The sequence below is a fragment of the Aspergillus pseudotamarii genome (genome assembly GCF_009193445.1).
Source record: "Aspergillus pseudotamarii strain CBS 117625 unplaced genomic scaffold BDV38scaffold_12, whole genome shotgun sequence".
Lineage (NCBI taxonomy): Eukaryota > Fungi > Ascomycota > Eurotiomycetes > Eurotiales > Aspergillaceae > Aspergillus > Aspergillus pseudotamarii.
In genome coordinates, this window is record NW_022475026.1 from 227946 (window position 1) to 248488 (window position 20543).

The 20543-nt window shown below is 47.5% G+C and overlaps 7 protein-coding genes across 7 annotated transcripts; 4 read left to right on the forward strand and 3 right to left on the reverse strand.

Moving 5' to 3' along the window:
• Nucleotides 1-703: 703 nt before the first annotated feature.
• Nucleotides 704-2966, forward strand: BDV38DRAFT_290496 (peroxisomal copper amine oxidase; the record flags this gene model as incomplete). The annotated part of the gene is made up of 2 exons (XM_032061495.1): nucleotides 704-812; nucleotides 866-2966. 2 exons carry the CDS (start codon nucleotides 704-706, stop codon nucleotides 2857-2859), a joined length of 2103 nt encoding a protein of 700 aa, XP_031916299.1. The 3' UTR covers nucleotides 2860-2966.
• A 475-nt stretch (nucleotides 2967-3441) lies between these two features.
• On the reverse strand, nucleotides 3442-4389 carry BDV38DRAFT_269241 (ankyrin repeat domain-containing protein; the record flags this gene model as incomplete). The annotated part of the gene is made up of 1 exon (XM_032056932.1): nucleotides 3442-4389. The coding sequence occupies one exon, from the start codon at nucleotides 4387-4389 to the stop codon at nucleotides 3442-3444; it is 948 nt and encodes a 315-aa protein (XP_031916300.1).
• A 1624-nt stretch (nucleotides 4390-6013) lies between these two features.
• BDV38DRAFT_269242 (POT family-domain-containing protein) lies at nucleotides 6014-7979 on the reverse strand (the record flags this gene model as incomplete). Its single annotated transcript, XM_032056933.1, has 4 exons — nucleotides 6014-7065; nucleotides 7129-7269; nucleotides 7323-7913; nucleotides 7976-7979. The coding sequence occupies 4 exons, from the start codon at nucleotides 7977-7979 to the stop codon at nucleotides 6014-6016; spliced, it is 1788 nt and encodes a 595-aa protein (XP_031916301.1).
• An 872-nt stretch (nucleotides 7980-8851) lies between these two features.
• Nucleotides 8852-9157, forward strand: BDV38DRAFT_280234 (uncharacterized protein; the record flags this gene model as incomplete). Its single annotated transcript, XM_032059249.1, has 1 exon — nucleotides 8852-9157. The coding sequence occupies one exon, from the start codon at nucleotides 8852-8854 to the stop codon at nucleotides 9155-9157; it is 306 nt and encodes a 101-aa protein (XP_031916302.1).
• An 827-nt stretch (nucleotides 9158-9984) lies between these two features.
• Nucleotides 9985-10296, reverse strand: BDV38DRAFT_280235 (uncharacterized protein; the record flags this gene model as incomplete). The annotated part of the gene is made up of 1 exon (XM_032059250.1): nucleotides 9985-10296. The coding sequence occupies one exon, from the start codon at nucleotides 10294-10296 to the stop codon at nucleotides 9985-9987; it is 312 nt and encodes a 103-aa protein (XP_031916303.1).
• Nucleotides 10297-13245: 2949 nt separating this feature from the next.
• Nucleotides 13246-13732, forward strand: BDV38DRAFT_280236 (uncharacterized protein; the record flags this gene model as incomplete). Its single annotated transcript, XM_032059251.1, has 3 exons — nucleotides 13246-13273; nucleotides 13327-13445; nucleotides 13493-13732. The coding sequence occupies 3 exons, from the start codon at nucleotides 13246-13248 to the stop codon at nucleotides 13730-13732; spliced, it is 387 nt and encodes a 128-aa protein (XP_031916304.1).
• A 1218-nt stretch (nucleotides 13733-14950) lies between these two features.
• On the forward strand, nucleotides 14951-16474 carry BDV38DRAFT_280237 (glycoside hydrolase family 76 protein; the record flags this gene model as incomplete). The annotated part of the gene is made up of 3 exons (XM_032059252.1): nucleotides 14951-15038; nucleotides 15135-15829; nucleotides 15884-16474. The coding sequence occupies 3 exons, from the start codon at nucleotides 14951-14953 to the stop codon at nucleotides 16472-16474; spliced, it is 1374 nt and encodes a 457-aa protein (XP_031916305.1).
• Nucleotides 16475-20543: the final 4069 nt, after the last annotated feature.

Below are 20543 nucleotides of genomic sequence, written 5' to 3' on the forward strand. Positions count from 1 at the left end.
TACAGGCTCCGGATTGCGGGGGGTCTGTTGGGAATGGTTGCCTTCGTGCATTGTGCCTACGTTCACAGCCGCCCTTTTCGGGTGCTGCAGGAACTAGGATTGTGTGCTTAGATACGTACAAATGATACATAGGACATAGCAAAGTATGGATAGTAAGTAGCTTGCGATACGGAGTAGGGATATAACAGAGGGTAGTTGTTCAAAGATAAGGCTAGGGTAGATGCGCCAAAATTTAGCCAGTCTCCTGGAGCTTCTCCTAAGGAGCATTGATCAACACGAGAATGCATGCCCCACAAAATAAAATCCAGGATGCCATTGGCATCTTTAGCCAAGTAGTTAGACCTGCCCCATCCAGGGTTTCTATCATTCGGCTTCCGGTATGTGGATTGGAAAATCCACCATGATTGGTCGCTGCACAAGGCAGAGCCTAGAATTCTAAACGTAAGACTAGAGGCTGCTTAAGGAACTTCCACTAGAATTTGGTAGCCGCCGGTGCCACCAGGCCGATATTAGTCACTGGGTCTACTTTGTTCAGTCATTGGAACTTGAGCTTCCGTATAGGGAAGCTTCGCGCGATTGAAGGAACGTCTCCCTTGGCTTTTGAAGCTATATAAAGGTCCTTTGCCCGCTGTCCCACAAAATTCCTTTGGCATGGCCATCGCAGTCAATTACTACCACCTTGATCATCCAAATTAGATACACCATGGCTCCAGACACAACATCAATTCCAGGTTACACGATCTTTCGTGAGGGAGACTACGACAGTGCCGCCGCCGCCGCCGTGACACCACAAGGAATTCCTCACCCCCTTGGTATGCTTATCATGAGACACCAGAATAGAAAATGGGTATTAATTGTATCATAGATCAGCTTTCGATTGCTGAGATCCCAGTGGCTGCAGCATTGTTCCGCGAATATGCCAGTCCAAAGCAACTCAAGTTCAACTGCATTACTCTTCGTGAGCCTAAGAAGCAAGAGTATGCCGCATTCAAACAAGGGAAAGCGCCACGCCCTGACCGTCGCGCATTCGCCATTGTCATTGACCGAAAGTCCGGCAAGATCGCCGAGGCCGTCGCCAACTTGACTAAGTCGAAGGTAGAGGAGTGGAAGGACGTCAACGATGTCATGCCAACTCTCACCCTCGAAGACCTGGATATCCTGGAGGGCCTTGCGCGCAAAGACTCTCGTGTCATCAAAGCATGCAAGGACATCGGAATCACCGACATGTCGAAGGTGTACATCGACGCCTGGGCGATCGGCATTGACGAGCGATGGGGCTTTGAGCGTCGCCTCCAGCAGGGTCTGGCATACTACCGGAACTCCGAGTTTGATAATCAGTACGCCCATCCTCTGGACTTCTCGATTGTGGCCGATACCGAGCGAGAGGAAATCCTCAGTGTGGATATCCGCTATGTGAACGGAGAGCGCACCGCTATGCCCGTTACCGAGCACAACTACCTGCCCCAGTTTATTGGCGACAAGTACAACCATGACCGACTGAAACCTATCGATATCACCCAACCGCAAGGAGTCTCGTTTCAGATGAAGGGTAATGAGCTCTCCTGGGCCGGCTACAAGATGCACATCGGATTCAACTACCGAGAGGGTATCGTCATCTCAGACGTCCGCGCGCATGATCCTTACCAAGACCGCGAGCGTACTTTGTTTAACCGAATCAGTGTGGTCGAGATGGTGGTGCCATACGGTTGTCCCGAGAAGCCACACCACAAGAAGCATGCATTTGATGTGGGTGAATACGGCAGTGGTTTCATGAGCAACTCATTGAAGCTTGGCTGTGATTGCAAGGGTGCGATCCATTACCTGGACGGAGTGATGGCCCTTGCAAGTGGCGAGGCAGCAGTGGTCAAGAATGCCATCTGTATTCATGAGGAGGATAATGGCCTTCTGTATAAACACACAGATTTCCGAGACGGCACAGTGATCTCCGCCCGTGATCGAAAACTCATTATCTCGCAAATCATCACCGCGGCCAACTATGACTACGGATTCTACCACATCTTCTCCCTTGATGGAACCTACAAGCTGGAACTCAAGCTCACCGGCATGTTGAACACCTATCCCTTGCACCCCACCGAACAGGCCGCACCATACGGAACCGAGGTGGCTCCTCAAATTACCGCTCATAACCATCAGCACCTTTTCTCACTGCGTATTGATCCCGAGGTAGACGGCCAAAACAACTCCGTTGTTCAGAATGACGCGGTTGCATCAGACTATCCAGTGGGCTCACCAGAGAACTTCTACGGCAATGCCTTCTACAGCAAGAAGACACCATTGCGCACATCGCTGGAAGGTGCCGCTGAGTACTGTTACGAAACCAACCGAACCTGGGATATCATCAATCCGAACTCCATTAACCCATCTTCCAAGAAGCCCGTTGGATTCAAGATCATCAACACATCCTGCCCACCCATGTTAGCGAAACCGGGTGGTGTCGTCCACACACGCGCAGCATTCGCACGCAAACCTCTATGGGTGCTTCCCTACAAGGATTACGAATTATTCCCTGCTGGGAACTACGTCTGCCAGTCGACAGGACAGGAGAACCACCCTGATAATGAGACCATCCTTGATTGGTCCAACCGGAATGAGTCTATCGAGAACACAGATATCGTCTGTTACCTCCAGTTTGGCCTGACCCATTTCCCGAGGACTGAGGATTTCCCTATCATGCCTGCCGAGCCTGTCAGCATCATGCTCCGCGCTTCGAATTTCTTCGTCAAGAATCCCGGTCTTTGGGTCCCTCCTTCATCGGTGTGTGTCGATACCATGTCACGCAACGCTTTCTCTACTTCATGCTGTGCAGGCAGCAAGCCAGGGGATTCTTCCCGGTTGTAGGTTGCCGAGGCTCATGTTTCGCACGATGTAGTATACCAGCGAGAATGATGTGTAAAAGCAATTATGATATCTAATCTTACATGAGCATCAGTGATAATCTTTTTCCACTACACTCTATCCTTCCTTTCCACGCATGCTTTCTGTATCCGATGTAATCCACCTTGGTAGTAGAGGAGCATACATGACATGAGAATATAGAGCTCCAGATAACAAATTCGCTGTACGAGCGACCTACTTCTCATTAATTGACTGGGTCACTGGTTATCACAATCTGATTAGGGTTTGGAATGTACGGCTGGTAAAATAATAGAAAACAATTTTTTTGTGTATTTTTCAAGTTTTACATAACACCAACTCCGTACTAAACATTAACGATAGTAGACCCAAAACATAAACAAGACCCTCCTTCCACAAGCATAACATCTTCTCTTCTCTTTTCCTTTTTTTTTTTCCCCTCTTTTTTCTCTTTTTTGTTTCGTTTTTTATTTGTCTTTCCTCGCTATGTGACTCGCCCCTCTCCCGTTTCCGTTCAATTCATATAAGCATTCCCACAAACCACATAATCAGCTAGAAGGAAATAGATCAAACTGGCGTCCAGTTATGGGTCTTCTTGACAGGACGTTCTGGATCATCAATCCACTTCAATTCGTAGACATTATAATTGATCAACATGACCTCAATCTTGCCCTTCTCCTCATTAATCAAGAAAGTATCAACACCATCCAGAACCTGCAGATTGTTGTCATAATCATGATACTCCCAACGCTCGGTCACCCATTGACCCTTCGGAGCAACATGAGTACCAGTGATATTGTACTGAGTGGTAGGCAAGACACTATTCAACAGTCTAGCAGACTCCTTGATACCTTCATGACCCTGCAGGGTACGATCAAACGTTCCACAGAACGCCATCTTCAGTTTCTTGGAGTAGTTCCGTTCAATATCCTTCGGGATGTCACCGATATACCGAAGGAGGATATGTTCCCAGTAGACCTCCGAAACGGTACGATCAGTATCCGGTTTCAGGTTTCCCGAGAGAAGCTGCTCCAGCACTGATTTGGGCGGCTTGCTGGCCTCATCCTTGATGTTGTTCGATATCTTCGCGAACTGAGCCTTCAGCCATTCTGCTCCCTTGGGCAGACGGGGATCAGTGATGATCATGTCCGGGTAGGCGTCGACAAGCCAATTGGCAATATCTTCATACCCTTTGTCCAGGGTAAGTTTGATAATAGTGTAGCTGTTACTGTCCCGGAGATTGACATTTGCTCCGCGCTTGCAAAGCAACTGCACGGCTTCGAGCTTGCCAGAGACGGCGGCCACGATCACCGGAGTGTACTTGTCATGTTTCTCGCATTGATCGTCGATCCTTTTGGGATCCTTATCGAGGATCTCATTGATCCTGTCGAGATCACCATTTTGGGCAGCGGCAAAGAGCGGACCGCAGATGCTAAAGTCCGGCTCACTGGCCTTGCCGGTTTGGGCGGGCTGGGGGACGTAGGTTGGGCCGTTCTTGTTCACAGCGGAAGGCATGATGGTGAGCAGATTTGAAGATGCTGTTCTTTGATTGAGATTGAGTTGGAGTAAGAATGCTTGAGAGCCTGTTGATTGAGATGATAGAGAGGCAATTGGGCCGTGACTATAGCTCCTTAAATATTTGAGCATGCTCCTCAACTTCCTACGGGATGGAGATTTCACTTTCTCCATGCGATCATCATTGAAGTTGGAAACATTCTTTCCAAGTCAACATGCAACGGTGCCATAGCAGTCGAAGATAGCGAAGGTTGATGTAATTTTGGACGGAACGTGGAGCTCTCCATGATGTTCGTAGCATCGGGACTCACAGATAGAGACCAGTAGCCCTAATTTCACGGTTACATTTGTTCTCGATCCCGGATGCTTTCAGAGGTGCAAAGTATTGCTAGAGTGAGCTATCACCATTACCGTTAGGATATTTGCTCTAGAATCGGTATTCATGGAATCTTGCTCTGTCACAGTCAATGTCATGAGATGTCTGGGCTGGTCGAAGTGGAGAGGAGTTGATATCTTGTTCCCAATGCGGACTGTTTGAGAAGTCAGGTTTGAGCAAAGAGTTGCAGCGCAAGCTATCAAAATGTGACGAAGTGGCGCATGTCACATCATGTCTCTCTATGGTACTCACGTTGACTGGTTGGCCTTAGTTGTTCGTCTGAGTGATAGCTGTCTATATCCGTGCCATGTGCAGTATGTCTTCCGGAAATAGACTTCCAGCTTATACATCACTGGTATAGGCCTGGCTTCATGATACACATACTTGTAGTACAGTCCTGCAGGAAGTTGGCAATGGCTTTCCGCTTTGGGTATGTTTCGCTGCGAACGTAGACGAAGGTGAATATCATGGAGAAGTCTGGAATGCCATCTTACTTGTCACGCAGGTTCTCTGTGTACTCTAGATCAGGAGTGACCTATTCTAACCACTCACACCCTTCCTTCGACGTGTTCTGCATGGCACAGTCGCAGCAGTGGGAGTAGAGATGAAGTCAGAGATAGGGCTTAGCGTTGCATCTCAGTATCAACTTCCGTCTCTAAGTATGCGCACGGCATGGCCGAATAGGCCTTTACTTGCAGATCACAAGGTAGGACTTAGTCTTGGGCATGTGGGCATTAGACATGGCCCCCGAAGCAAGAGCCAACTGGGGCACTGCATAACCAAGTAGCAAAGAGAGTGAAAGGCTTTAGGAGATTGGCGTGGTTGCATTGACGGATGCAGTTGCCTGTAGTTTGAATTACATTCGTGCCAGTGTCATCGAGATTGGACTTGCCCCGTGCCTTCAGCATGGCTGTTTCAATGTCTGTCGCCCCATCCGAAACTGTTTCCATCACAAATTAATGTCATTAAAGTAAGCTACCTTGAGCAGAAGGGAGAGTACGCATTGAGCTACTTCCCATTCTAATCTTTTCGGGTCGAGGACTAGGAAGCCTACATAGAAGCCGAGTAATGTAGAGTTTACCATTTCATATCCTTGGTTTGGGCAGATGGGAAGTACATACCGATCCTGTATGATGCTGACTTTTAGAAGACGTGTATAACGTAATGAAGCTGAGTAAATATTCAACATTGGAAGAAAAAGCCCTCGTAAAGCAGCCTACCGCACTTAAAATAACAAGAATCAACACTCTAATTCTTCTCCTTCTCCGACAGAATCTCCTGCTGACTATCCGAATCCTCCCTCAAGAACTTCTCCTTATCTAGATCCCGATACATCCAATAAAACACTCCCGCAAGAAGCACTCCAGGGACAGCAGTCCCGACAAATGGCCAAATCAGATGCGGATCCGCCAACGCCGGAAGAACAGCCTGACTGATCGCGGACGAGAGGGCAGACATAAAAAGGAAGAGAGCGACAACCAACGCGCGCATCCTCTTCGGCGACCGCGAAAAGGACAGTTCGTATCCGCTTACAACGGCAAAGAGCTCCGACAGGGCCTGGAGAACGTACATCGGGATCTGGGCCCAGACGGAGAGCGGCGAGACTCCATTTCCGATGTCACATTCCGTCGCGTGGTAGCCGCAAGGTGAAGTTTCGTAAACGCGCCATTGGAGGAGGGCGCCGACGACGCAACTCAGGGCAGCGAGGATGAAGCCGACGGTGATACGTTTTATGGGGCCGAATTCGATTCGGTGCTTACGCAGTAAGGGATAGAGGCCGTAGTTGAGGATGGGTGATGCGATGATAATTGTTAGAGGGTTGAAGTTGCTGACGAGGTCATTTGGTGCGCCTTTAGTTGTCATTGATCCGGCTTGGGAGTTGGTGATACTTCCGATGCCCCCGTTGTTAAGCCAATAGAGGGGGTAGAACAGGAAGATCTGGCAGGCTACCAGGGTGCGACGAACGTCGTCCACAAACCCGTCATTCCAGCTGATCGGCTTCCCCTTGTATGATGCTATACCCTTCCGTGCAAGCTCCGATGGCTTGACTGAGTCAAAATACGCCACCGATCCGAACTTCCGGAATCCGTTTTGCCGGACGGCTAATTTAATGACACGCAGGGTGTCTCCGAGAATGTTGCCTTGTGGGGGTGTTCTGATCGTCTTCTTGTATACTAAGGCTAAGATAATCGGCATCAAGAAATAGATGATACCGGGAAGGAGGAATGCCAGCCAATAACCAACACGCTTCGCAGCGTAGCTAGTCGCCAGTCCAAAGAAAGCACCCACGTTGATCAGAGCTGCAAGGTTGACAACAAAGTTAGCCTTTCTTTGACATACAGAACAGCTTGATACAGGCATACCGTAGAATGTGAGTGTAAGCCGTTGGATGGTGGTCTCAGGATCGACAACGACTCGTTCTCCGGACTTGAGCGTCTTAATGTAGGGATGCTTAAAGGTGACCTGTTCCATGACAGTCGGGGAGATATTAGGTTTGAATATCCCTAGATACGCGTCAACCCTCGGTGAAGATAAAGACGGGGTCTTGAATCCATACCAGCTCCGAAGGCGAGAATCAACAAACTGACAATGAACGGAGCCATGCCATGGCCAGCCTGTAATATGCTCGGAATCGCACCGACGACCATGATAATATGCGAAACACCGCAAATGACCACACCGATACAGATTGTCTTATATCGACCCAGCCTCGTATCCGCTAGCCAGCCGCCAAAGATGGGAATGCAGTACGCGAGGAACTTGAACAGCAGCGTCAGTGCGGACGAGACCTGCAATCCCTGCCCTAGTGCTCCTGCGGGCTTCTCCGATCCTGGCGCCGATGCTCCCGCGCCATTCCCATCGGGGGGCAGAGGATATTGAATGAAATTCTGAAATACCCAGGTGCAGCCATAATAAGAGGCACGCTCTGCAAACTCAACGGTGCATAGCCAATATCCGGATCCTGATACCGGGCCCGGGACTTTGCGTAGGGTGTTTAATTCCTCCTCGGTGGGTGCTTGGCCTAGATACTGGTCACCATCGTAGACGGGGTCGGTCGCGGCTGGAGAGCCCTTTTCTTCGTCTGATACGGTGAACGTAGCTTTGTTCTCTCCACCGGGTGAATTCGATTCTACAAAGTCGTGAGGAGCTAATAGAAGGTTAATTCAGATTCACTTGGGTAGGGGAGGTTAAAGAATTGTTGTCACTGACCCATGGTTTAACGCGCCAGGTAGTCACAACTGCAAACTATGTCCAACCTCCTTTTCACAGGAAGAGTACAGAAGTGAAAGCGTAGAAGTATTTATTGCTACCAACACGGCACGTATCAGCAGGGAAAGATGCATATATGCATCCCCAGCTCTAAGAAAAAATGGAGGATCTAGATGTAACCCTAACAGTATGCCATTATGGTGGCAATGATGTGATTGACAATGTGGTTTTGGCCTACTATTATTTGCATGTTGCCCTATAAGCTAGGCAATTATGAGAATAAATCACGAAAGACGCGCATCAAATCGTTCCTAGCTGCACCCTGGTCTTGTCTTGGCATCGCACGACCTCAATGTCTCTCAGCGGGACAACCGCGATGGCGACATGAGTCCGACAGATGATGTTAGGCACGTCCCGCTGTCACGCAAAATGAGACATGGAGGACAGTGCCAAATACTCCGAAATTCTACGGATAAAATGCCCGAAAATATTCTGAAAGGGGGTAATAGAACAAAATCAATCCTCAACAACGGGTATAAACCAGAGCAAAGCCGTGTATACTTCGTAGTCTCCAAATACTTTGACAGAAACAACCTAAAGCTATATTTACACCTCCACCCTCTATTCAGCAGGAAGTCTAACACATCGTACACCCCAATATGGCTCCTCGCATAATCGTCTACTACCAGACCACCGCAGCCTCCCTCTCCAGTCTCGTTGCTTGCTTTGACAACTACCCTACCGAACAACCGCAATCACTCATCTCATCTTAGAATGCTTCCCTCTCAGACCAAACGGATATTTGCACCTGACCACATGTAATTCAATGACGTTCGGCCAAACATATGGGCACTTCGTGAGAGAGGTGTCACAATCATGGCAACGGTAGGCAGCGCGGCACAAGGTAGCTTTGCCGCCCTAGACAACAATAGTACCTTTAAAGAATGCTATCAGAACCTGTCCAGCATGCTCAAGAGCTACAGGTTCGATGGTATCGACCTTGATATAGAAGAGCCAATATCACAGTCAGGCATTAGTCGATGGATCAACCACCTCTATGACGACTTTGGTCCGAGCTTTGAAGTATCTACGGCCGCTACTACATTGGCTCTTCAATCTAGAGCTCTCTACCACTTCTCGCAATTGAATTACTCTAAACTAGAGCATGGCCATCAACACTAGATCTTTTTCTGCAACATCTAGTTTTATAATTTACACGGAAGTATGAGAACGACTGACTACAAAAGTATTGTCAACGGTGGGTTTTATCCTTCTAACACGGTGGCGGGGTTGTTGACAAATCCTGATAATGGAGATGATTGCGTTGAACTTAAGATACTTAAGGACACAGTTAACTACATAATGAGTATGGTGAAATTGGTGGTATCATGGGTTGGGAATACTACAATTCAGTGCCAGGTGGGATTGAGCGGCCGTATGAGTGGAGCGTTCAAGTATCGTCTTTCTTAGGCCGGATTTGAAAACGCAGTTTAGATGTTTTCTGGATCATGTGGTTTTCTTCATGAATCTTATTGAACCACTGGTCAGTTCACCAATGGTCACATATGTGGGGAATATAGCAATCGTGGTGGAGTACTCCGTACTCTACTTCTTGATATATTGATAAATAGTTGGGGGATGCATCGCCGACTCCACCCTTATGTGTTACTGCATAGTAAAAGACGATCTCTTAACTTCGACGTCTTGGCCCGCTTACCGAAGAGACGGCTATAATTGTCAGCGAGCAAGTTACATGACATATTCTCGCCGTTGTGTGAATTCGGAATGAAGCCAGTATATCAGATGCAGGAGAGTTTCGTGCATAGGATTGTCACAGCACAGGGTTTACAGTGCTGTACTAAAGGGTGGAAGCAGAACTACATTACTACGTCATGGTAGCAGCTTTCTACTACTATTGGATTATTTATCGCATTTATTCACACCAATACATATAACTAACTCTGTGTACTCCCAAAGTTACTCGCATAACCGCTCATCCTTAGCAAGCGTCAAATTTTTCCAGTTATCCCCACAGGGTAATAAAACACCCCCGATTTTGCAGCGGTGCTAGTTGCAGCCCAAAGAGCGTTGAAAACTCCTCCGCGAGCATCAACCGTTGTAGACCTCATGGCAAACTTGAGAGCAGCAGCGACCACCAACTCGGAATCCGAGATGAATTCTGTCCCAAGATTCGTCTTAACGATACCAGGATGGAGACTGATAAACTTTATCTCCGGATGCCGTTGAGCCAAATCTCTGGAGTAGTGAATATTTGCCAGTTTAGATTGACCGTAGATAGTCCAGGTAGAAATATCTGACATAGGGGTCTTGAGTCAGCTATCGAGCCAGTAGCCCTCTTTCGGGGCACCTGAGTACTCGAATATCCGGTGCAATAGTCGCTGTGTACTTGAGTGTGGGGAGGAGAAGGCAAGTCTAAAGGGCGTGGCCCATATGGTTGGTTCTAAATAGGATCTCGTACCCATCTTCAGTTTGTCCGGGCCGGGGGTTGGCCGTGATACCCGCATTGCTTATCAGTAGGTCAAGACGATCAGAAATGGCACGGAAAGTTATTACCGCGCATTTGATGCTCTGGAATGAAGATAAGTCCAATTGAGAAATGATACTGATGCATTGTATGTTGAAAGACTATTTAATTCGGTTATTGCTTCTTGCGCTTTGGCTTCCGAACGAGCTGCGAGGAAGATTCGAGCAGGATTATGTTTTGCCTGCTAAAATATTGTCTCCCGCCCAATTCCACTTTTGGCGCCGGTGACCAGGAGGGTCTTCCCGGTTAGGTCTGAGATTTCTTGATCTGGCTTGAATTGGGCACCCTCGATAATGGAAGTAGGTTGTTTGTCTCGTTCTGTTCAGCTTTCGTGGGAATGTGATAGATCTATGAAGTATATTCACAGGTATTAAGAGCATGGGTTATTACTGCAGGGGTAGGGCAATCCCTATATAAAGTATTGACGATCCAACACGTCACAGTAAAGGGTTAGCGGAGATAGCAGCGTTAGGGCACGGTTAGGTTGTCTCAAACCTCCGTAACGTGAAGCAGCTCCGAGATCAACATCTTCCCAGGCCGGTGGCGCGGATACTGGAACACCCACCTCCCGCACAAAATATCCTCTAGTAACGGAGGTGTCCCTAAAGTCATCAAACTATGCTGTTGAAGCCACGTGATAGTTAACAAATAGGCATAACCTATATATCCCACAGTGATATTCAATTGGCTAGTGGTCACATGATGGATACTCCAACCATTTGATCACTTTAGGAACCGTCTCAATCAGTGCAGACGTCGTAGCTGCAATGATACAGTAACCGTTCATTAACCAGCCAGTTCAATGAGCAGGTTGTACAGCTTTGCATGTCATTATTATAGCCAATATGTATTACACCGGGGCTTAGGGTTTCTGGGGTTAAAGGACGGATTCATGAAGCTATTCGAGAGTTTTTTGCAACGGTCTACTCTGATGCCGTAGGGGAGTACAAGGGAAGAACCCATTTCTTAGGCATCATATACCTTATATTCGAATTGTGAGTCAACCCCGACTATCCACTTACCGGTCTTTTTTTTTTTTTTTTTTTTCCTTGGAAGTCCTTGTCAAAAGCTCCTCAAGTTGCCCTATTGTCAGCTCAATCGATGTAGAGGGTCTTCAGGTATCGACAGCTTGGCCTCTATGGCAGATGGGGGCATAATAATCCTGATGAGGGCAACTGTGCCAAGCAGTAGATTGAGGAGATCCCATTGCTCCCGCGGAGCTAAAATCGGCATGTTTTCAGCAAAAGATCCTGCACTATGTCGGGAGTCGTGTTATATTGTGATCTCTCCACATCTATCGAACACGACGGTAGCGCAGACATTCGTGCCGGAGAATAGTACTTGTTTTACCTGGGGCTGAGGTGGATAGTCTCGTGTGCGCCGTCATACTAGGAACACGTCTTGCCGCATGCGGTCGATGACATGTACGGCCTCGAGGTTACATGTAGTCCGGTGCAGACGGGGTGGTACACATCAGATTCATCAACTCGAAATGACATCAATATTCTGGCCGAGCGAGCAATGACATAAGTGGAAGCCGTCTTCACCTGCTTTTAGCTGAAACCCGCATGAGAGTTGCGATGAGACAACCCATGTATGAGTGCCTAGATATGTACCTCAACGTCATGGTGCCTTTTTACAAGGCCCGTGCGAGGGTGAGGAACCTTTATCACCTCATACCTATACTATAGTAAGAAATGTAGGATTGAATAGACTAAACAAACAACAAGAAATAAGTCAAATATACACAAATGTTTTACGTATAAATCAAGTTATATATGGTTCAAGACTAGGTTAAGGGTCACACAAAGGCCGTTGACTTGGGTATGAAATTGAAGTTGTCCAAGTGGGTCGAATGGATGGCCCGTGCCGCTGTCTAAGTTCTAGTACTAACTCTCTGCCAAGACCGTCTGTATTTACTGAACTAATGCACACACCTAAGTGGTTTGGCTACCGGGGCGGGCGATGTGTCCCGGCCATCCGGCCATCTTTAGTCTTGAAAATGTATGTAAATGACAGCTGGATCTACTAAGTACCACAGGCAATATATTTTTGGGTTGATGTATGTGCATGAGGTGGGAAAGAAGATGGGAGGTGCTGGACCGGACAGAGGTCTTGCAAACGGAAGTTAAGTTTTAGCTCCAGGTAGATAAAAAGCCTGTCTATGTGACGCACGAGGACTTCGGTGGCTTTCCCACTGTGCTGAGTGACTCCCATTCATGTAGGTAGAGTATGTTGACATGTTTGTGGAAGGGTTGACAGCGCCGGGAATGGACTCTGCAATGCTCCGTCATGTTCTGTGGGTCTGCCTCCATATCCGGATGTAAAACATTGGACTCTGGACGTGAACAACAATTTCAACTGCGTAACATCCGCGGGTTACTCCACGTCACAGTCTATAGTAGCGTAGTATCTTGACCCACAGTTATAACTGGGGCTGGCTGACATGGTAAGCCCCCCTTGGTGCAGTACGCCGGGTTACCAGAGATTGAATCGCCGGAAGTATGAGTTGTGCACTTGGCAACGCATGCAGGAGGTTACCACGCCGCCATGCTGTCGAAATGCAACAGGTTGGCAAGCTCTAGGGAAGTTTGCGGACAGGTGTCAAACGAGGAGATAACGAGATAAATACCCCAAGTTTCTCTGATGGGATTCTGTCCATTTTCCAGAACCTCCGAAGACTGAAGACTGAAGACAAGGCTTTTCTGTTCCTCTACATAAAGTCATGGCCGACCAGACTGTGGTAATTATCGGTACGTGCAAAGGCTCCTTCGAAACACGATGCAATTAGCTCATTGAGATCTAGACGATCAGGTGAAGCGTACCCGGACAGGTGGACAGGAAGCGCTGTACAAAGTCGAGGAAATCGAACATACCAAACCTGGGAACGCCAAAGATGTGTCCGGCTCCGACGGGCCCGTAACGGTGAGTTGCAGTCGTTGATATGAAATGACCGCTCTAATACAATGCAGATTAAAGGCTGGCTGAACCCTGAGAACCGAGATGTTTCTCTCCATGTGACTATTGCCAATAAGTCCATTGGAACAATTGAAGATAACCTGCGGAATAGAATTATCATCCAAGTCGATTTCCAGAAGCATAAGGGGGATATTCAGTTTTCAGATGTCGGTGGGGATCAAATCTCGGTTATGTATCAACTATATGATATCACGGATGGGTCTAAGACGCAGGGCAACTTTGTACTTAAGTAATTCTCTCCGTGAGATGGATTCGGGATAGCTGATCGGCAATACACTGAATGATATTCTTCAAACTAGCAGTGTTTTCAGTTACTAACTTTTCCAAGTTATGGGCGACCGTTGGAAAAGAAGCAGCAAATAGGTCTCCGCTCCTCGTACCATGCCGCTCCCAGACCGGACCACCCGGACCCTCTAGCGTGTATATTTCGAAATTTATCTAACATCAAATTATCCCAGGCATGTACACACTTAGGAGGGTTGTCTCTGATTCCATAAACTCATGTAGATTGGTAGACCTTGTTCCCTTCGCGCCTTGATTCCACTCCCGTTCAACTCGGGGAGAGGACATGCCGTATTTTTCTTTCCTAGTTTAGATTGGTAAGAAGTCATAGGATTGGGTTGACATACTAGGAAGCATGTCTACTCTGTATCTGTGAGGGCAGACCAGGACTGTACTGGAACATGATTACATGGACAATGCAAAGGTATTAGGGGAGAAATGGTCATGTCGATGACTTACCTAAATCGGATGCATAACGAACTAAGGAAGTCTATCCACATGATCACTAAGCAGTGCATAACCCATGATTAGCTTCAACATCTTTGGTGACATGGAAAGCCAACCAATATACAAGAGTACTCCGATATAGCTGTTTGCCAGTTAGTCTCGCAAAATTTTGAACAAGACCGAGAATGCTGCCATGTCGACATGAGAACGAGAGCAGAAGCCGCAATACCTTCCGAGTATTCCTACATCCACCTGTTATCCCTTGTGTATAGGGCTTGGGTACTACTAGTCCTATGTACCCCATGGATTATGTCGGGTCGCAAAGCTCTCCAAACAAATAGCAGTCGACCTTTCGATAGCTTAATGATGGCCAACGTTGTCTCATTCTGGCTGCCAAGGGGCAAGCATAAATCCAGAATGCAAGTGAATAATTCAGATTCGTCGCTGCCACCATCCCTTGCATCAGAGTGTTGTTGATATTGTGACAACCCCCTTCCAACCTCTGTTCCCCTTCTGATTGCTTTCGTCATGGGTCAGTGACCCTGACAGGAAAAAAGCCACCCGTTCCGTACATTCCAGGGCATTTCTTTTCCGCATTCTACAAACCCCTCCGACCACCCCCATTTTGCTTGACTGTTGGATCCCCTCTCTTCAGTGTCTGGTTACATCAATGTGGTTCTTGTCCATCTTTCAATAATTGCAGTCTTCCTTCGCAGATGATGATGCCGCCAGATTGGCTATACGCAGTATTCCTGACCGTGTTGTTCGCGGCATGGGGCACCGCGATGCAACTTGACCTGCAAGATGAGAGTAAGCTGATACGTTGTGCGCCATATGGTTCAACATTCGACTTGGATCCGTTCGTTCGTGTTCTTATCACATACTAACTGCGTCCTCGATCCCCAGAATCCATCAAGGGCGCAGCCGCCACCGCGGCCTACAACATGATGAGCTATTACCATGGAAACGAGTCGGGCCAGACCCCCGGCAAGCTCCCCGATACATGGTGGGAAGGCGGTGCAATGTTTATGACCCTGATTCAATACTGGTTCTGGACTGGCGACACCTCCTACAACGAGGTGACCACGCAAGGAATGCTCTGGCAGAAAGGGCAGGACGACTACTTCCCGGCCAACTACAGTAACTATCTTGGAAACGATGATCAGGTCTTCTGGGGACTGGCCGCCATGACCGCGGCCGAGTTGAACTTTCCCGAGAAGGATGGCCAGTCGTCGTGGTTGTCGCTGGCACAAGGGGTTTTCAACACTCAGGTCCCGCGCTGGGATAACTCCAGTTGCGATGGGGGTCTCCGATGGCAGATTTGGCCGTACCAGGCTGGGTATACAACAAAGAACGCGATCTCGAATGGCGGTCTCTTCCAGCTAGCCGCTCGTCTGGGTCGCTACACCAAGAATCAAACGTATATTGACTGGGCGGAGAAGATCTGGGATTGGAGTGCCACTACGCCGCTGCTGAAGACAACCGACTGGAACATTGCCGATACGACGACCGTGGAGGCCAATTGCCAGGATCATGGGGATCTGCAGTGGACGTACAATTACGGGACTTACCTGAGCGGAGCTGCATACATGTACAACTTGGTGTGTTCCCTTCCTCCTTACACTTGCCGGTTCCTTCACGCTGACCACCGATAGACCGATGGTGATGCAAAATGGAAAGAAGCCGTCGATGGCTTGCTGGGTACCACCATAGCCAAGTTCTTCCCCCATGAGTACGGTGGCGACATCATGTCAGAGATTTCCTGCGAGCAGAGCATGACGTGCGATCGTAACCAAGACTGCTTCAAAGGCTTTCTGTCATCTTGGTTAACCTTCACGACTACCATTGCTCCTTTCACAGAGGACCAGATCCTCCCGAAGATCCAAGCCTCAGCCCAAGCCGCAGCACAGCAGTGCTCTGGTGGTGACTCCAAAACTGACTGTGGACGGAGTTGGTACAAGCAAGGCACATGGGATGGCTCCAAATCACTGGAGTCGGACATGAGTGCGCTGAGTGTTCTTTCGTCCACCATGGTTGCTCACAAGAAAGAGCACCAGGTACCGTTAACGGCGGAGACCGGTGGCACCAGCAAGAGTAATCCCAATGCAGGCTCGGGCCATAAGGATCAGCAGATAGGGACACCGAAGCCGATCACGACCGGTGATCGGGCTGGCGCATCGATCATCACATTCTTCTTCGCGTGTGGCTGGGTGGCCTCAGTGAGCTGGATGGTGTATGGTGGATAGTCCAGGGACTATGTTTTCTTGCTTGTGGAAATTTGCATTGTACAGAAACTAGGAAAGGTTAAGTTAGAGACATGGGCATATTCTGGGGCGCATTTGATTTATTGACTCTTGTTTCTACCAGGGACAGACTTACCGCTTCCTTGTCGTGTTTCCTTGTTGTATTCCTGAGATGAGATTTCCGGTGTTTGGGCGTTTGATGAAACCATAATATTTTCCATAAATGGTGTTAAAACAATACATTCTTCTTGGATGTTAATAACTTAGTCAACATGGCCCTAAGCCCCTTTGACATAGATAAATTAGAGGTGCAAGCGATCTTGGGTAAGTAACGGGAGATCCACTGGACCCATTCGAATAGCCATGATTAGGGTATCATGCCCGCAGAAGGTTCCACCGATGACAAAAGTCTATCTCAATCCTACAATCAGTACGCGATACTGTATTTACCCGTATAACTTCGAGGAAATACGTACTTGTACCATAGACCGAGTCTGAACACTATTGACCGCCACCCCTTCGATTCAAACAGCCATCCGGAAGAGCCCATCATAGAAGCCCTAAACCCCGTGTTCGAGAGTGTATATGAATCCATCGTGATCTTCAATCATAATATTCCCAAGGTCATAACCAAGAATCCAAACACAATATTCCACTTCACAACAGCCTCCTCGGTGGGAACCATCCAAATTCCCGCCCTCCTTCACGACGAGTCAGGCATCCTCACAAGCACCATCGTATCCAGGGACTACGCTCACACGTGTTCTCATGTCTGTGTCATTGGTGCCGCTGGATCGAGTGGGGAATGCACTGGCTTTTGGGATGCAGTATGGCCGGGCTTCAGTGGCGAGGACTATACAGGTTGAGTGGATGTCCAGGGTGTAGGAGGGGTGTATTTTTTGGTTGTTTTGTTCGGGTTGTGGGGGGTTCGGTGAAAGACATTTCAATATATATAGTCAAGACTTGTGTGCAAGCATCTCTTAGAATAGGCCCATTATTACCTTATCCTTTTCATTTCCTTTCCTTTCCTTGTTTTAGGGTATTTGTGATGGACCTGCAACCCAGGGAAATGTCAAGGCATATACCCAGATAGCAGCAACTGCATCAGCATAGATGTTCGACCTCGCATTATGAATGACGTCTTCTTTTACGGTCAATCAAGCTGCCGTCGAGAATTTCTTGGTATCTGAGCATGGACTCTAACGCAGATGAACAAGCAGGACTTACTTCTCGAGAAACCTATTCCTGTACGTGATATAGATAAGGGCCACCTCTAGCCCCTTAGGAGGCGGGAGAGAGTCAACAACATAGCCAGGACATCATTGAGCTTCCATATCCATGGTAGTCGAGCTTCACATGTATTATATCGAGAGAAAGGGTTCTCCATGTACCTAAGTCAGCATCATTGAGAGCACAAGTGCCATATTGGAAAGACGAGAACTTGGCGCCGTAAACACTGAAACCTCAGAACGAATAAACAAGATTGAAAAACTTGGAGCCGGAGCATTTCTTCGACCATTTTTAGGAAACCTTGGAGATAGTCGGTTCCCCCAAATAGGATAGTTGCTCGATGAACTCCCCGGTCCTTGTAAACGTCGGTTCCTTGTCAGGGGGTCAGACATCACGATGAATGCCTGCCGCAGGGCGCAGGAGGTCATTGCACTATAATTGGAATGATCGGTTTCTGTAGCAGTATTTGGTTATGGCTAAAGTAGTTGGAAATTCAAGATACTATTATCATCAAATGTCTAATAGCAGAGAAAACATAAAACCTATTCGAACCTGTGGTACAGTGGCCACCACTTCACCACGGTCAAGTTGCTGAAGACAAACTGGATCGAATCCTGCACGTGCCCTAACATCAACTCCTTATCAAGTTTGGTCTGGTTCATGAGACTAGCGAAGGCAAGACTTAGGGCGACTCCGAGTAAATGCCAAGTAAGCCAAGCCTACATAGGCGATGCTGATGTAGATAGTCATAGATCTATTGAGAATACGAGACAGGACGTGAACAGATCCCTGGAGAGCAGTTCGCTTGATGATCGTCCGTGGAACCTACTAGAACTGCTATGGCCAGTGGTGGTCCGATCACACAGGTGTAGATACTCCATACAGCTTGTAAGATTCGTAGACGGAAACGATATATGTACAAACACACCTCCAGGGAGGGGCCCATTTTTTTTGGCTGAGCTGAAGGTTCGGCTGAACCTCTTGAAACCCCTGCCCGAACCCGGGCGATGGGGATGATCGATCGGCACGCCGCAGCGGCCCCAGAAAACTAAGCGAATGGATTGGTTAGTTTTCCGCATGCCCTACATTTGAATTTCCCAAGCATGTTGATTCAGGGGGAGAAAAGCCGCCACAATTGAATCTAATCTTTTAGTGCGCGTGCTGTGTGGCTCTCCGTTCTTCTAATTCTTTACTCTCGTCTAAGACATCCACAAGTGTAGAGGAGCTACGAGAACACCTTTCTAGCATCGCCATGTTAGCACCTGTAAGAAGGACAGTGTTGAAAAGAAAGAAAGAAAGAAAATGTGAAAGGGAATAGCGAAACTGTTGAGTGAGTAAATAGGAGTAAAAGTAAAATGAAGCGAGACACTATGAGGGCAAGTATCTCTACCACTTCTTACATCGCTTATTCTACGTACAAGGGGCTCACAACCCCTTGGTTAACGGAAAAGATATCCATTACATACCGCCTGCTTCATTCATATATCACGTATTTCATTAAAGGGTCAAAGCATCACAATCAGTGACGAACGGAGAATTTATCCGGCACATACTACTCCCATTCCATACATCGCTTATCTCACACGAGGCTTAAAATATCACAAATTCACAATCCTCGGCTAACAAGGAGGTTATCGGGTATAAACTACACACATTCCATACACAGCTGATCAAATAAACATCGTCACAATAACATATAATATATTATAATTAACTAAAGGAACCACTTTCCAGGTCTTGGTAATCGGCTTTATTGAGTAGGAACACTGCACCTTTCCGGTAACAGTTCTTATGTATATCTCCCTTAGCGAGTTATATCGATCACATTGTGGTATACATATTAAAACATTCCTTTCGAAGCGAGGCCGTGACCCTTGTGAATTCAAAAATGTTTCTAAAGTTATCAGAGCTTAACTGTGGAAGGATTGCATTTAGGAAGATTTACTGAGCTTACCGAAGTAGCCTATAGGAGACAGCCTCCTTGTCTTCCCCGGACTGGCGATCCCTCACAAATGCAATTTAAGCTTCCTCAGATACAGGTAGTGCTCCCATACGGACTTCTAGTAGTGTCTTGGTCTACATTTGTAAATAATGCTTCGGACATTCCACTGCCTCACTCTCTAACTGTATTCAGGGAACTTGCACATGTAGGGGCTCGATATTAAATAGCCTACCGAAATAGTCCTTTCAAAGGTACAACGCTAGATACGCTCTTGGATTCCTAGATCAATTTAGAGGACCAAATATAGTTATAATACCTTGGAGAAGGTAGTCGACGCACAGTCGAGTCTACCGAGCTAGAGATAATGATTTTTACCTTAGCTTCAAAGCACAATGTGTGTATATGTGTAGATAGTAGATTGAGTGGGCCAGTAAAACTCATTTTCAAAATTGTAAGTGTTTTTGAACTCAAAGAGCCTTGGACAACACAATGCATCTTGTGCAGGGGTGCTGGGCATATCAAAGGATATGCCCCTGCCAGAAACATGATTCGGGAGAGTTTAGGGACTCAATTCATCCACCATGCCTGGAGGAAGCATGTTTGGTATAACTGGACATTGTGGGCCTGTACGGAATGTATTACTCTGCTGCGCTCAGACATCTTAAATCTGTACCTGGAATGCATAGGCATACTATCGATTGACTTCGTATCAAACATCATCAGGGTATACGCGCGGTCATAAGCTCCCCAAAAGCTATATAAAGGGCTAGTTCTTCCTCCCAACATCTGAATCATTCATCATCAAGCCTCTCAAGTCATTCTCTCAGACACTCTTTACCTCATCCATTCGTTTATCCAGTTCAATCTCTCGGGTATCCAATCCTCCAACTTTCATTCAAG